Source organism: Cololabis saira, chromosome 14 (assembly GCF_033807715.1).
Source record: "Cololabis saira isolate AMF1-May2022 chromosome 14, fColSai1.1, whole genome shotgun sequence".
In the NCBI taxonomy this organism is placed as follows: Eukaryota; Metazoa; Chordata; class Actinopteri; order Beloniformes; family Belonidae; genus Cololabis; species Cololabis saira.
Window position 1 is genome coordinate 12,113,874 of NC_084600.1, and position 17,776 is coordinate 12,131,649.

Consider the following 17,776-nt stretch of genomic DNA (forward strand, 5'->3'; position numbering starts at 1 on the left):
AAATTGTCTCCACAAAAGTCTTTATAAGCTCAAAAAAATGAATTCAATAAAGAGGAACCATTTGCGCATTTAACTGTTCCACGTCCCCTCTGTGGCTGCATCATACTGAGTCCCTCTTTAGCAGTCCTAAAGTCCTTAGTCAGAAAGCTTTTTGAGTCTAATCCAACCTCTGAGTGTAACTAAGACATGAAATTTAGGTTTGACAATTCTCAAATAAAAACAGATGACTTTTATTGCAATTTTTGAGGAAAAAACCCCCAAAATGTTTATTAATACTATTACGGTAATATAATGTTTATTCTTAATTTCTCCATGTGACCTTATTATACAGTTTGCAAGCTGGTGTAACAAACAAACGTTAAATAATGTTTGTGTACAGAAGACTGTTTTCTATTAGATGTCTTGTGACATGAAATGGCAAATCAAAATAAGCCACAGCTGAATGTCAGCTCCAGCACTTATTTACACTGCTAATGATCCGATGACTAAAGTTATTTTTTAAGGTACAACCCCATTTCCAAAAGGTTGGGACGAGGAAATAAATAAAACGAAAATAAAATAAAACATAATGCAGTGTTTTACAGATCTCATAAACCCATATTTACCCACAATACAACACAGAAAAAGAATCAAGTGTCAAAAGTGAGACATTTTACCATTTTCAATAAGAGTATCTCATCTTGAATTTGAAGCCACCAATAAGTCTAAAAAAAGTTAGGAAATGGGCAACAGAAACTGGTGAAGAAAGTGGCAATAAGAAGACCGTCGTGAAACTAATTATCTGCAGGACTTAATATCATCAACTGTAGAAATCTCTGTACATATGAGACAATGAGAAATCATTATTGGATGCCTGTAATATTCTGGCCCTCAGGTGGCACAGCATCACGAAGAGGCATCATTTTGAGATGGAAATTCCAGAGAGCATTGTATAAGGACCTTTCCATCTACAGTTGCAAATATTTTTCTAAACCACCAACGCTGCCTCCTCTGGGCCGAAGAGGAGAGGGACCATCTAAATTGTTAAGAGTATACATTTTAAAAGCATCTCTGATGGTGTGGGGGTGCATTAGTGATGTTGGAATGGTCAGCTTGCTCATCAAAACTAACTTATTCTTTTGTTAATGCGTTGTAGGGTAGTCAATGAAATACTTTAGGGTTAGTGGAGAATATTAAAGTGCTTTTTTTTTTGCACAGAAAAAAATCATGTAGCTCTACTGAAGTAACCAAATATGGTTATTTGCCCTATAAAGAGTAAAGGTGCTACATTTCTTTCATTTAAACTTGTTTTCTATGTTATTTTATGAACAAAATATGAGTTAATGAGATTTCCAAATTATTGCACTTTGTTTTTAAATTGACATTCAACACCTTGTCCCAAATGGTTTAAAATATGGGTTATATATTATTACGAGTTATTAATCTTCTCACATGATTATGTTTCTACCTATGACGATGAGCTGGAGCCAGATCTTAATCCATGTCTGTTGTGAAACAGACACTGATTATAGTCAGTGTGAAGTGGATATCCAACTCCTTCAGTGCTTCCATTGCTGCATTCAACAACCCCCCCCCCACCCCATCAGGTGCTGATGAAGTCATTTAGTTTTGTGCAGCATTTGTGGATTGTGTTGCTGATGTGAATGACGCTCCACTGTGTGACTCTGGTGGGAATGAGAGCTTCTGTAGAGAACCATTTAGTTAATATAGGAGCACAGATTAACCCAGCTACCTCCCACAATGCCGCTCTTTGAAAGGGGACAACAGTTCTCACCAGAGGAGAACAATGCACAGGTGGAGGCTGGCTTTACTCCACCTGGCTCACTCGTCTCACTCGGTCTGAACTGCACAACACAGTCCAGTTAGCACCAGCTTTCTTTTATTTTATTTTAATTTCTTTCCATTTACTCTTTTCGTAACTACACACTTTTTTTTCCCTAACCAACTCACAAAACAAAAAAGAATACTGAAATGAAACATTCAAACAATGTTAGTCTTTAAAAAGACATTTTGGAAAGTTTGAAAAATAGAATGACAAAGTTTTCTTCTTAGAGATCAGAAGTTGACTTTGAAATGCACAGAAAAGCAGCCAAGTTTTACAAGTGCTCTTGTTTGATCATTTATGTGAGGTCAAAAATGCTGAAAGATAAGATCTTTTTAGACAAATATTTTTGTGTAGGTGAGTCAGTTTACTAACTCTGTCTTTTCACTAATAAGTCAGTCACTGAAGCATCATCTGCTACTTTTTGCAAGTAATAGCTAAATAAAAAAATAGTAAAAAGGTAATTATCTTCTTAGTTATTCTTAATTATTTGTATTGTTTTTGTGAGATATATATATTTATATATATATATATATATACAGAAAATTTCCACTTGGTATTGTTGTTTTGATAAAACAAGAAATTTAAAGATACTATCATGAGTTCTCACCATCATACATATATGTGTATATATATATATCTCCTCTTCTTATTTTTCTTATTAATATTGTTACTGTTACTTTTATCAGATGGCCTTTTATGACTTTCTGGTTTTATTCAGTTATTGAAGGGAATCCTGCTCTTGAAATTCTTTTATAGCATGTTTTTCCTGCTGTCTCAAGTTGTTTTACTGGTATTAATTATCTGCTGCTATTTGAAGCCCTTTTTAAAAAGCTATATAAATAAAGTTTTATTATTATTATTATTATTTTTTTATTATTATTATTATTATTAACCAGTAAAGCAATTACAGACCTCACTATGAATTCGATAATGAAAATAATACTGGTTCTTAGTTAGAAAAAGTCCTTTTTGTCTCAACAATAGTGAAGATGATTTTAAATCAAATGAATTACAAACACCATTATCAGCAGAGCTTTTGGCATGTTTTCCATCCAGGCCCCTGAAACTGACCACATCCATGACCTTATCTTGATTTACACGTATGGTCCGAGTACATTGCATGTGTGTGAATGTGTCCTACCTGTGCACTGCGACAGCAGAAGAGTAAGGAGGTAGAGAGAAAGACCCATGACTGGGACCCACACAGGGACAGCAGCAGCTCCTCATGGACTGACTGTCTGCTGTCTCCACATGCCGACTCGGAGCAGCATTTGAGGGTGGGAGGGAGATGTTCACGAGCACCAAAAAGGTATGTGTATGTGTGTGTGTGTGTTAGTCAAAGAACAGCAGGGGAAAGTGACCCCAAGCACTTGTCAGGTGTGTGAGAGACTGCAGACAGACACCTGGTGGCCAAATCAGTCGTTATTAACAGCTTAGTGTTTCTGAAGTGGCCTTTGTTCTTCCACCAGAGAATCACTATCCCATGAATGATACGGTTACACACATTCAAAGCTGCTTTATTTCCCCCATAATACATATTTTGAATAGCCCCCTAAGACCTGACCTTCACATCAGTAGAAGTCACATTTTGGGTTGTCTATAATTGATTATACTTAATTATGCTGATATCCACATACGTAGATGACTACATCACGTCAAATGTTGATGTCTAGTCAGTACTCAAGTTGTAAAAAAAAATCAGGGTGGATGGTGGGTTTTATCATATGGGGACAGATAATTTGTGCTGATTACAAATAACATAATATATCACAAATAATAGCACTGACCAAAACACCTGCAGAAATACTGCAGGAATGACATAGCAGCAGTTAAATGCAGCCTTCTGTAAGCTTTAAATATCCACTGGGCTTACATCAAATACATCAAAACACAACAATAAAAAACACTTTTCTGAACTTATCAATATGACTCTGTCCTTCACAGGATAAGTAAAATGGATCTCTGCAAAAACTCAAAATCTTATTTCTAGTTAAAATGTCTCATTTTAGTAAAGAAAATCTAATTACACTTAAAACAAGACTCATCACTGGAAAAAACAACAATTTTCCCCTGTTTCAAGTAGATTTTCACTTGAAATAAGTAGAAAAATCTGCCAGTGGAACAAGATTTTTAGATAAAGATAAATACATCAAGATAAATCCCACTGGCAGATTTTCCTACTTAAACTTAAAACTTAAACTTAAATTTTATTTATTTATATAGCACCATATCATACATTTAAAAATTGCAACACATGGTGCTTTACATGCAGGATAAAATGACAATCAGAAAACACAATTTTTACTTATTTCAAGTGAAAATGTACTTGAAGGTGAAATTTGTGAAATAAGATATTGAGGGGGGGATGCCATCCCCCCTCATCCCCCCTCATCCCCCCTCAACTCCAGTACTGTGTCTAGTATTTAGAAGTCCCAACAAGTCCAGGTAGCGATGAGAACTTAAAAATTCATACCAAAGAGGAGTTTGGCTCTTGGGAGGATACTGTAAGTGAAACAGCGATAGGTTCAGTGGTAGCTGCATGTCTCTGCTACTTTAATGGTGGCTTCGTGTCACTTCTGTAAACAGCATCATGAATGCTTTCTGTAAAACTCAAACAGCACCTGTGGAAAAAGAAAACTTAAAAAAAAAGGGGTGGGGTGGGCAGTGGGGTGTGTGGGCTGAAGTGTATCACAGTGATCTTTGGTGGAGATGGGGAGAACTTCAAGGACATCCATCCATCCATCCATCCATCCATCCATCCATCCATCCATCCATCCATCCATCCATCCATCCATGAACAAATGAACGAAAGAACAGATAGATGGATGAAAGTACAAATTAACTAATGAATGACTATATAATTTGATAATGATTCTAATTTTCCAAAAAGGTTTGGGATTTGTTCATTATAAAGAATAAAGAAACACAGAAATAGTGAAAAGGGAAGTTTAAAATATTATGGAATAGCTGAAATAAAAAAGTTTATTTTCCTTAAAGCAGCTTGGAGAACCCACGGGTAAAAGATTGAGGTGACCAACTCCAACATGTCAGTAAAAGTACATTATCAAGAAATAAAAACATAACAAGTTTAAGCAAATAGGAATATATTTATTTTACTAATAAAATCAAATATATATGTATTTATTCATTTATTAATTACAAACTCTTGAAATGTTAATGGTGAGATACGGGAATCATTTTGATATTGTTTAAACTAATCACAAAACAATTTCCTAGAAAACTTCCAGCTGCTGGAGGCTTTTGCTGTATTTAATAAAAATGTCCTTCACATGCTCCAGTTTGACTTCCCAGCCAACTCAGAGAAAGAAAAGTAAAAAACACAATAAAAACAGTCGTGATTAAAATAGATGAACTTCATCTTTCCAGTCCTTCTCATCTATTGTTCCTTAAACCTAAAACTGTGCGGTAGGCCTTGTTGTTACTTCATTAAAATTGTATGTTTTGTCCCATATTTTGTTTTTATGACGTGATGTTAAAAAAAAAATATGTGCAATCCCATGAAATAAACAAATTCACAGCAGAATTATTCAGCCTTCACAACTTCTGATCCGTGGTATTGTGACCAAAGCACGTCACAGATGCATAATCAATAATATGTCTCCTTTAAAATGAACTGAATATAGTGATACTCAAAACAAATTTAAGGGCCATACATGATAATAAATAATAGCATTCCTGAAAATAAGTCATTTTCTATAATGAGCTCTATAGGTTTATTGAAATGTCTATTGATTAAGGCAACACCTAAGGGGCCATCTCATTGAAAATGCTGATTGGACTTGTTATAACTTGTTGCATAGCAAAGTAAAGACAGAAGACTTGCTGCTCAGGAAGCAGAAGGACGTCCTCAAAGGAGATATTTCTGGAAAAAAAGAGAAAAAAAAACAGCTCATAAAACAGCTAAAAGTTGTGAAGTAAAATACACACACACACACACACACACACACACACACACACACACACACACACACACACACACACACACACACATTGCAGAGGGCATAAAACCAAAATATCTCATGATTTTTCTTCACAACTTCATATAACTTGTCCGTATATATTCAACGTTTCATATTTGCATCACAATCCAGATCGAAAAGACATTTGAGACAGTCTTTTACTACTTTTTAATCCTCCCTTTTGCCTGTAGACATTGACTTCTTTTTTTCTTCACAAAGGTTTCCTGAACGAATCCCTTGTCCATATGATTTTAGGATTATTCTTGATGCAGGGCAGTCTGGGTGTGTTGAGTTCCACCTCGCCCTTTACACCTTGAAATTCTTTCAGATTCCTTGAATTACTTTAGGATATTATGCATTGTAGAGGGAGAAGTGTGCAAATCCCTTGCAATTTATCAATGTGAAATTAAAGGAGCATGAGGCTCCTTTTAAGAAATGAGACTCTCTAGCGCCACCCTTCGCCACGACGGCCGTCGGGGGTACTGCAGCCAACAGTGAAGCCGGTGTCGTGCCAAAAAGTGATTGCCTGCCAGAATCTGATTTCTCCCCTGAAAATGGGTCTTTTTACCTGCTAAAAATTGATTGAAGGCCAAATACAATTAATGAAAGGTTGTTTCTACCTAAATATGATTTGATCTCCTTCTTGAGCTTCATAATATAAATACTAGAGCTCACAGGATTGCTTTTAACTCTTTTAAAGGACCATTACAACACACAATAGGCATTTTCACCTACCAAAAATTGATTGAAGGCCAAATACAGTTAATGAAAAGTTGTTTCTGCCTAAATATGACTTGATCTCATTCTTGAGCTTCATAATCTGAAAATCTGACGTTTTAGCGCTATCGCTCAACGGGCTGCTGTGCGCACTCCCGCGGCCAGAAATCAGAAGAAATCAGATTCTGGCAGGCAATCACTTTTTGGCACAACACCGGCACGGGAGAACGGGGAGAACGCGCATGCAGCGTCATTTGACGTCACATCTGCAGGACAGCGCGGGAAATTCCGGTCACAATTGCAGCACATTTTGCAGCACACAGCCTGTTCAAGGCAACGGACAGATACACTAGAGGGCTCATTCTTTTTGGTTTGGAACGCTTCATCTGACATTATTACTAGAAAACTTAAAACGTATACGAATTTTTTTCATACATCCTGCCTCAATCCTGCCTCATGCTCCTTTAAGTTTTTAAATATTTAAATGGAGATCATGTATTTCATCTTTACTCTTTAAACTCAGCCTCTTACAGATTGCTGGTTTTGCACCAAACCACAATTTCCATCACTTTGGCGTCACAGTGCTGTGAAGCTCGGTGTCTCTCACCTGCAGCACTGCAGCAGCCACCACAGCCACAACAGCAAAGAGCACCATGCGGCCCATCCAGCCCAGGTTGGCCGTCTTCAGGATGAAGAAGCGAGCCCAGCCCAGTTTCTTAGGTGTGTGAGGTGGATACCTCATGCTATTCACCCCCTCCATGTTCAGTTTTTTGATGAGACAGCCACGCAGATGGCTCAGCTGGTCAAAGCTGTACTTGCCGTGGTAGCAGCCCATTCCACTGTTTCCTGTCAGTGAAATACAAAGAGAGTGAGAAGAAATGCAGGCTTCACTAGTAATGGATTTCAGTGAAAATAAAGTCACTGAGGTTATGAATAAGTTCCTTCAGGACTGTTTGTTTCCAAAAGGGCCAACATGTTCTTATGTCCCCCACGTTAAAGTTACATTGTATCATTGTCTAAAGGTCTTTTGATTTGGGATTAGAGTGGGCTAAAACCCTGAACCGGATGGTTCAAGGGAATGAAAACAGTCTGAAAAGTCATGATGTAATGTTTCCACAATTTTATTTACTGGGATTTAACCAGCAAACTGGGATACTTGGTCTTTTCAAGCTAGACCAGGGGTCGGCAACCCGCGGCTCCAGAGCCGCATGCGGCTCTTTAGCGCCGCCCTAGTGGCTCCTTTGAGCTTTTTCAAAAATGTTTGACCTTTTTTTTTCCTTTTTTTTTTTTTTTCTTTTTTCCTTTTATTCCTTTTTTTCTTCTTTTTTCTTTCTCACCCTTTTTTTTCTTCTTTTTTTCCTTTTTCTTTTTTTCTTTTTTTTCTTCCTTTTTCCTTGCCTTTTTAATCTTGAAATTTTGACTTTTTTCTCGAAATTTTGACTTTTTTCTCTGCATTTTGACTTTTTTCATGAAATTCTGACTTTTTCCTCAACATTTTGACTTTTTTCTACTTTTTTCTCAACATTTCGACTTTTTCCTCAACATTTTGACTTTTTCTCGAAATTTTGACTTTTTCCTCGTCATTTCGACTTTTTTCTCGACTTTTCAACTTTTTTCTCAACATTTCGACTTTTTTCTCAACATTTCGACTTTTTTCTTGAAATTTTGACTTTTTTCTCGAAATTACAACTTTTGTTGAAGTGCATAATGAAAAAAAAAATCTTCCCCCAGTTATAACTAATCTAGAAACATGCAGCACATGTTGCCTTCATTCTAAGGCTGATACAAGACTTTTCATTTTTTGCGGCTCCAGACACATTTGTTTTTTGTGTTTTTGGTCCAATATGGCTCTTTCAACATTTTGGGTTGCCGACCCCTGAGCTAGACCATACTTTTGAAACCCTTCATTGCAAATGTGGCTGTTTGGGCCAAAGTATTTCTTTTTTTTGTTAAAGTGTGACACTAGAGGGCACCCTAACACCCTGCTCCTCACTTACACAATCCATTCAATCACTCACACCTTTGCCCCAGTTGGAAACACAAGAGCAAGTTGCAAACTTGTTTTCATCTGGTCACTGCGTGTACTCACCTACTCCCCCAAATGGCAACGAGTTGACCGAAAAGTGAACCAGACAGTCGTTGGCCAGAAATCCTCCACTGGAGGTCTCGTCTCTCATTCTGTGTATCACCTTCAAAAGAAAAATCAAGTCAAACACGATCCATGACCTACGTGCTGGTACCCATTCGTGGTACAAGTGCTGTTAGATACCTTGTCGTTGTTTCAAATATTTTTATTGAACAAATAATTTTCAATTGCAACAGTTTTAGACATATAATCGTTTCATTTTTTTTTTTTACACAAAAAAAAGAACAATAGATAGCAGTAGATTAAATACAAATAATAGTAAAAATAATTAAAAAAAGGGGGGGGCAAAGAACAGTTGGGCTCGATTGTGTGTAAAGGAAAAAGAAATGCTCCCTCCCATATCCACCCACAGACTGCACAGTTCAATTTCCTTTAAGAAAAGAGATTAAAGGATGCCAAATCTTTTCAAACTCTGGTAGTTTGTCATTAACAGTGTATCTTATTTTCTCCAGGTGGAGTGTATCTGTCAATTCAGTAATCCATCATTCAATGAGGGAATATCTTTCCCTTTCCAGAATTGCAGGATAAGTTTTTTTGCCGTTATCAAAGAATATGATATAAGCCTGAGTTTTGCGGGATCTATATTTACCATTCGATGAGGAATTCCAAAAATAACAGTTGGATACCTTGTCATGTGATGAGAAGACGTACAGGGCCAGAGGTTTCTCTCTCTTATTTATGTACTTGATGGCCTCATCCAGGCCACTGATAGGCAGGATGGGAAGCAGGGGTCCAAAAATCTCCTCCTGCATCACCTTTGCTTCGGGCTTCACATCCCGCAGGATTGTGGGAGCTGAACAGAGCACAAAAACGCCATCAGACTGTAGTTAAAAACACCCGATGGAAAGCTTTCAAGGAAATCTGTTGGGAGGTTGATGCTTGATCTAAATGACTGAACTTTTACCTATGAAACAGTCTGCCTCATCGTTGTCTCCTCCTGCTGCGACCGTGGTGTCGTCTAACAAGCCCATGATCCTCTTGAAGTGGCGTTGATTGATGATGCGTCCGTAGTCTGGGCAGGTTTTTGGGTTGTCTGTGTAGAACTCCTGTAAAAATGACAGCAAATAGGAATAAAGGATCTTTAAAATGGAGTGAATGTAACCTGGCTTTGCCTGGCTTTGCCTTAATGTGGGAATTCTCCACTTTGAGCTGTGTTTTTCACGTCTTCCCTACCTTAACAGCCTTCTTGACCTCTTGGATGACCCGGTCCTGGACGCTGGGCTCACACAGGATGTAGTCTGGGGCGATGCACGTCTGACCACAGTTTGTGTATTTTCCCCAGGCGACGCGCCTGTAAAGCACCGTGGGGATTAACATGAGGGCGTCAGCAAGGAGCTGCTGCAGCATAACAAACACTGCATTTAAAAATACTATCTGTAACTGTCTGTGAGCCAGAGTTCATTGTTTAGAGTTCATTTTATAACATTTTACATGTTATAAAAACACAAATATATCCAAGTGCATTAAGTGTTTTAAATTGAATAATAAGAGAGTTTAGGATAGTTTATTTTGAAAGGGTGTGGTCACTTCCCCTGGTCTGTCGTGAGGGTCAACTGAGGGATTGTGGGTCAAAAGTAAAAGCGCGGGACCACAGACAATGGAGGCAGGATGGCGTGACACGGGATAGAGAATTACTAATGAAATTAATTATTTATTATTATTTATTATTTTAATTACTATTAATTCATTAGAAAATCAAGACATCAACAAAGTCCACGATCCAAACTGATGTCTTGATTTTCTTTCTTTTGTTCTCCTTCTCCTCCATTGGCAAAATCATAGAACACCGTGAAAACTACAAATAGAAGCAGAGAGTCCATATGAGTCCATTGTAACTAAACGCTGACCCAACGTATACAAATAAACACATGAAGTGTCCACTGTCTGTTCAAAGCATTTTGGACACAATCACAAAATAAAATACATTTGAAATCAGACACAATTACTGTTTGCGCCTCTTGAACGCAGTGTAATTCTCTATCCCGTGTCACGCCTTCCTGCCTCCATTGTCTGTGGTCCCGCGCTTTTACTTTTGACCCACAATCCCTCAGTTGACCCTCACGACAGACCAGGGGAAGTGACCACACCCTTTCAAAATAAAATATCCTTAACTCTCTTATTATTCAATTTAAAACACTTAATGAACTTGGATATATTTGTGTTTTTATAACATGTAAAATGTTATAAAATGAACTCTAAACAATGAACTCTGTCTCACAGAATCTGAATTAAAATGTTCCATGTTTTGGTGTTATAGATGTAAATTGTTGTAAAAAGACGGGAAAAGATAAGTCTTAAGTTCTTGAGTTGTTATGAAATGTCTGTCTTCTCTTCTGTGGGCTGTGCCTCTTTTGAAAAGGGTGTGGCATCTAACCATGTCTGAGGTACAGGAAAACCCAACCCAGATGATCTTAACTACTAGGTCTGGGATGTAACAGCACGCTAAAGATCCTAACTGCTCACTGAATAACTCACTTTCAGATCTGGTCAACAACAAATAAAGTGACAGGGTCTCGTTACTCACTGCAACGTGCAATTATGTAAATATCCATCTGTAAATATCCATCAGTTATCTTTTTATATACTAGTATTTCTCTCTATTATTTATCTTTCTTATTATTATTATTATTATTATTGTATACCAGTTTACTGTTTATAGTGTGTTATTATTATTACTGTGTTATTACTTTTTCTATTGATGCCTCTTGTTTTTGCACTATCCCCTTTGCTGCTGTACACTGCAAATTTCCTCTCTGTGGGACTATTAAAGGCTTATCTTATCTTATCTTATCTTATCTTATCTTATCTTATGTTCATGTTTTTGAGTTATTAGTTAAACATGTCTCCTTTAAGACGAGGAATAGTGAAAAGACTCGGACCTGCAGGCTATGCTTATGTCGCAGTCCTTGTCGATGTAGCAGGGACTCTTGCCGCCCAGCTCCAGGGTGACGGGCGTCAGGTGTTTGGAGGCGGCCTCCATGACCACTCTGCCCACCATGCTGTTCCCGGTGTAGAAGATGTGGTCGAACCTCTGACGGAGCAGCTCCTGGGTCTCCGTCACACCTCCCGTCACCACGGGGTAAAGCTCCTGCCACACAGGTCAAAGTCTTAAATGAAGATCTCACATGGTACGATTCAGCCATTTCACGCGGTCTGCCGAGAACAAACCCTCCCCAAACTAAACAATAATTAGGGCTGGGGATCGATTCAAATGTCAAGAATCGATTCGATTCCAATTCTTAAGATTCAGAATCGATTATCAAGATTTGATTCGATCCGATTCGTTTCGATTCCGATATTGATTTGGGTTAGTGTTATTAAAACTGTTTTTTGAGCTTTTGCATGAATGATATGACTGTAGTTATGCAAAATATTACTACTAGTATTATATTGAGATTAAACAGCAAGTATTGGCAGCTAATGATGCTGTAAGGACCAATCAGCTCCCAGAATGCTGATAGAACTGCTTTCAGAAACATCATGTGGGTCAGAATTACTAAACAGATCCAGGGAGGAAACAGAGACGGATGAAATCGGTTTTCCCGATTTTTCCCACATTCCATTTTTATTTGTTCCATTTTCGGTCTATTTTGGTTTTTCATTTTTGAGAATTTGGTTTTTAGCATTTTTTGCAAATGTAACCCCAAGACAGTATATAAAGTAATGAAATATAGACAATTTATGCAATTATAACTGAACATTTTAATGTTTTCATACCTTTAAACATATTTAAAGGCAAAAACATGGCACCAGTTATTGTCGTGTCCAACAAAACATTCCTTTTTTGGGGATAAACAAAAAAATAACCAAAAGTTGTAATGTAATGATGAAAAAAAAATACATAAATAAATAAAAGAAAATTAAAAAAAATCCCCCCCCCCAAAAAAAAAAATTAAAAAAAAATCGATCTTTAGACATATGAATCGATTTTTAGGAATTAATATGAGAATCGATTTAGAATTGGGAAATCGATTTTTTCAACACAGGCCTACCAATAATCGTGTCTTGTTTCCTTGAATTTACATGACCCATCCTTACTTTGTCAATATAAATTGGCAGCAGTTCCTCCATAACTTTTGAAGTGTGAACGCAGACTTCTGAGGGCTTCACCACCGCTGCATTACCTGGACAGGTGGATGAGAGACGCGGCATGAGTGACGTGACAGAATGAATCACTATGAATGAACACCATGAATATGTGCTTGTTAGTTTCCCTTCATGCTGATTGATGCAGTTTTCTCTACTAAGTTACAAACAAACTTAAAGTGAAACATGCTGAAAGGGTTAACTACTAAAAAGAAAGTGTAAATGTGTCTACAGACAAAAAAAAAGAAGAACTGCTCAGTTCTGTTGTTGATCAGTAAAATCACTATCACTCAAACAGAATAACGATCCAGGTCCTGGTCCAGGTTTCTTCCTCCTAAAGGGGAGTTTTCTTTGCCGCTTATTTGGCTTGAGGTTTTTCCTGCCATTGTTTATATTATGTTTATGTAATAATTGCTCAGGGGTCATGTTCTGGTCTCTGGAAAGATCCTAGAGAAAACTTCGGTTGTAATAGACGCTATATAAATAAAATTTAATTGAAATTGAAAATAACATTTTAATATTATAACAACCTCAGATTTGCTATCAAATCTTATACGGGACCAAAAATGACAAGAATAGAAGCAGTTTTGAATGAGAACTGAAAATATGTTTGAAGCAGAACAGTGATTATTGTTAGCAAATTATATAGGGTTCCTACAGACAAACCAAAGTAATGTTAACTTTGTAAGTCTACAGAAAGGTGTAGAAAGGGCTGTTTGTGCACAAATCGTGGTCTGGTTCATGTTATCCTTTCAAATTCGTGCAAATTACTGCAAATTGACGCAAAGGGAGGAGAGCTTATAGGCTCTGCTTCGAACATTTGTCTATTATGCTGTAATTATTTGAGAACTGATCCAGCTCTATCAAAGCAGATTTGGACTATTAAGGAGCAGGAGAGGATCTACTTATAAAAACAGTCCTTTTTACACACGGACACAGTACACTGTACACAGACATGGTTAAATTACCTCAGTTTGACTGCAGGTACCCTATCCACACTCCACTAATATTCAACTTTGACCGCACAACGCTTGAAAGTACAACACTTTAAACGGTTAAATGAGTTAGTTCTAGATATCTGGAGATGGTGAAGTTGATCTTTGACTTCCATCTTTATTTTATGATCTCTGTCATCATCAGTTTATCAAACACTTCTGACCCACAGAGCTGACATGTGCACTTACGTAAGATCCCATATCATCAGAGCAAAGCTCAAAGTTCACTACTTTGCAAATACCCGCTGCCTGGGCGCCAAGCCCCGCTCCTCTGGTGTCTGAGCTGAAGCAGGATATGACTAGAGGTGCTACTCTTCCTGCAGTAATATCTAAAGAAGTTAACTCATGGGATGGTTTATAAGCATGTGTTAGAAATACTGAAGTGTCATGCTGAAGAGTCACAAGACAACTCTCCACAGCGAGCTTTGCATTACAAAAGAGATCAGAGCAGACCCTTTTAGAGTCTCTGCACAAACTCTAAGTAGCTTTTGGGGCAAAAGTTGTATAAATACATCAGATTTTAACCTACAAAAATACAATACACATACCTCGATGAGGGGATCATAGTACACAAATATTTAAATGACAAATCAACTCTTGTATTACAAAATACTTTTTTTCACGGTTCACAGAGTGACCTTTGACCCACTTATCACAAGCTCTGAAAACAAGAGCTTTCTTTGATTTTGACACAAAAAAAGGAACTGGAGTGGTTTCGACCCCTAAGTGACGAAACTCAACTGGGAACTAGGAGACACTCTGGCATTGTACTGTACATAGTTTGTTGTATCAGAAAAATATCTAAATGGTTTTAGCGTTCAGTGCAGCCCTGAGCTCATCGGAGCGAGCAAAGGTCATGCATCTTGCGCCACAAATCTCACAGAGCAAAAACCCGCTGGGATCGAATGTGAACCTGACTCCGCCACGCCCTGCACTTTGACCCGGCGCGGTGCCGTACCAGCAGCGATGGCTCCGATGAGGGGCTGGATGGTGATGGCCCAGGGGTAGTTCCAGGCCCCGATGATCAGCACCACCCCCAGGGGCTCGGGCTTCACGTACACCGTGTCCGAGAGCGTCAGCAGGTTCTTCTCCACGGGTCGGGGAGCGGCCCATTCTTTCAGCTTCTTGAGAGCCAGGTCGATCTCTCCCTCCACACCCAGAGTCTCATACAGCTGCGTCCCACACTCGCTCTGGGGAGAAACACAGGAACTTTAAGTTTGTATTGTGTTCTGTAAATTTAGGAGCTCTACATACATGACAAACTTTATTTGCACCAGCAAAAGAGGTTTAGTATCCTGAGCTGACTGACTGAAGGACTGATTCTCGCTGGATTGTTGGACATCAAGGACCAAATATCACTTTAGTGTGAATTTAAATAACAATAATATGACAATAAGATGTGCAATAATATAAGATGTGAAATATCTGCCAATCTGCCAGTCTACCTCTCAACACTCCACCTGCTTTTTCTGCACCGTTTCTTCTTTCAACCAACTGTATATACTGTTCATATTCTGTGATTATACATATTTTGTATATATTTTTTGTATTTTTTATATATTTTTTATTCTGACTTTTCAGTCTTTTTACCCCGCCCCTGCATGTGTGTGCTAAGTGTACTGCTGACAACAAAAATAAGTTTCCCCACTGAGGGAGAAAATAAAGGATATCTTATCTTATCTTATCTTATCTTATCTAATTTAGTCTAACTCGCTCTGCCTTAAACATTTCTAGCCAGTAGCTCTTCACTGTGATTTCAAAAAACCTTTCTGAGTAATCTTAAATCTTTCTCAGCCCAGGTACCTTAAAGGCTATTCTCAGTCTCAGCTGATCTCTATCTCTTTTTTTAAACTGATGTCATATTGTTCAGGATTCATTCATAATTTAAATGTACCCGTCATGTAGCTCTGGCCTCTTTTTGTACACAGTATTATTATTGTTAATGGACTCACGGCTCAGAGGCCGTGAAGAGCCGACGGAGGCTCCTCTGGTTTGTTATGTGTGAGAACCTGATCTTATTGTGGAGCACAATAGAAGGAAGAACACGCATCGGCAGACACAAGTCCAGTAGCAAACACGCCCACTCGTTCACAATGGGTGGACATGTGTGTCCAAACCTTAACTGGTGCTGGACTTAAAAGTAAAATTTAACTAAAAAACAAGTACAAAAGAAAACAAGTAACCAACCACAAAAACAGAACGTTGTGAGGAATTATCTTATACTCAAGAATTGAATGAATTCAAGAACAATGTTTCACTCTTCTCAGGATGGATTTATTTTACAATCAAAAGTAGATTAGTCTTTTTGAACACTTTAATTCGAGGTACTGTATTTTGGAGTTTAAAGACAAAAATAAACACTTTAAAAATCTTAAGTGAACCCGTATTATCTTTTTATCTTTATATGGGTGTTTGGTTTTGGGGGTGTTTGATTTGTATTTGACAGTGCTGTGTGAGTGAGATGGAGATGTCCATCTGAATTTGTAAGGAAAAAACACACATGAAGGTTTTTTAAGCCCCCTGTATTTTAAACTCTCCTCTTATTAAACTCACCTTATTAAGATCTTTCTTTACAGCATCTGCAATGTCCTTCTGCCGCTCGGCGAACAGCCGCTGCAGGTTCTTCAGCTGGATGATGCGGTACTCCAGGGGTTTGGATCTACCTGTTTCAAAGGCTTTTCTGGCACGAGCCACTGCCTGCTGCTCCTGAGACATCCTGCAATCAGATGGGAAGACATGATGGTCTCAGGCATGATGGATTCAGACATGATGGATACAGATATGATGGTCTCAGACATGATGGTCTCAGACATGATGGTCTCAGACATGATGGTTTCTGTCGGCTGCTTTACGAGAATATGAAGCAAAGTTGAGCCATGTTAATAACCATAAAGTTCCAAATTGGCTTTAATTTTTTTTTTTTTTATTTTAATATCAAATTAATTTACTGTACAGTGAGCGAAAATAACCGAGTCAAATTCCCTGTCTTGTTTGACCTGACTTGGCCAAATAAACATGATTCTGATTCTTATTCTGATTCTAAAGATGATTACAACCCCTTTACTCCCAGACCCCCCTGTACAGGATGTACAGGTATGTGTCATTTAAGTGACAGCTATTCTACTTATCACTGCATCTTATATGAAAAACTTGGGTGGACTTCCCTTTCTGTCAGACGTGATAGGCATTGGTTTCTCTTTGTTTATAAAGCCGTAATTGGAAGGTTTCCTCATTACCTTAGCTCCTTACTGAGGTGGCATAATGGCAGATACTCAACCCGCTCCTCTGATTTTCTCATGCTGGAAGTCTCATGTCCACGGACTGAATGTGGAAAAACTGCATTTAGCTACTGCGCGGCTCACAGTTGGAACATTTTGCAACATGCATTGAAGTTGGAAATGTTTGTGCAGCTTGGTCAATTCAAATCCTTGATTGCTGACCATTTTACTCATGTTTGTAATTGTTTTTAATTTTTCTCTTTTATTTTTATTGTATTATTCTTTTTATATGGTTGTTGTGCATTCGGCATCATTGTAAATGAGGGCTTGCTCTCAATGATTTCTCCGAATTCAAATAAAGGTTGATTGATAAGAGCAGAAGCCTGAGAACAAGCTGCCGTGTAAAGGGTTTAAAACAGTTTCATGTAAAAGTCATGTAAAAAGACGACTGTTTAATGATGTCAAGTCACATTGTAGTTTTGGAGGTCAATACAATGATAAAGAGGTTAACTGTTGTTGTTTTTAACACAACATGAGTAAGACTGGTTGATTTTTCAGGCTAAAGTAGCTTAAAATAATCTACAAAAAATGAAGACTCTACCAACCCCCAGTCAAACAAATTGATTTCAAATAGAGGAAATTAAAAAAACTGTTTTGTCATTTCTATGAGTAGTTGACCAGCAAAGAGGGTTCAAAGAGCAGAGTATTATAGTGTTCAAGGTCACCAAGATAACCTCTGTAACCTCAGTCATTTGCTAAAACTCGTGTGAAGTCCAGAAGGAAGGAAAATGTACATTGAACATGTGATC

The 17,776-nt window shown here is 37.9% G+C and overlaps 1 protein-coding gene across 2 annotated transcripts in view; it reads right to left on the reverse strand.

Annotated features, from left to right (window-relative positions):
• Window positions 1-4,912: 4,912 nt before the first annotated feature.
• Window positions 4,913-17,776, reverse strand: part of aldh3a2b (aldehyde dehydrogenase 3 family, member A2b) — a 14,861-nt gene continuing 1,997 nt past the window's right edge. Inside the window, exons 2-11 of one of the 2 annotated variants that reach the window (XM_061739702.1) lie at window positions 16,303-16,465; window positions 14,708-14,939; window positions 12,707-12,792; window positions 11,548-11,756; window positions 9,842-9,959; window positions 9,573-9,714; window positions 9,295-9,461; window positions 8,612-8,711; window positions 7,130-7,368; window positions 4,913-5,708 (exon numbers count right to left, since the gene is read on the reverse strand). In XM_061739702.1, the coding sequence (XP_061595686.1) occupies window positions 5,694-5,708; window positions 7,130-7,368; window positions 8,612-8,711; window positions 9,295-9,461; window positions 9,573-9,714; window positions 9,842-9,959; window positions 11,548-11,756; window positions 12,707-12,792; window positions 14,708-14,939; window positions 16,303-16,464 (1,470 nt within the window). In that variant the 5' untranslated portion in view covers window position 16,465 and the 3' untranslated portion in view covers window positions 4,913-5,693. Of the gene's footprint in view, window positions 5,709-7,129; window positions 7,369-8,611; window positions 8,712-9,294; window positions 9,462-9,572; window positions 9,715-9,841; window positions 9,960-11,547; window positions 11,757-12,706; window positions 12,793-14,707; window positions 14,940-16,302; window positions 16,468-17,776 lie in introns of both variants that reach the window. The other variant, XM_061739703.1, reaches the window with a different exon arrangement.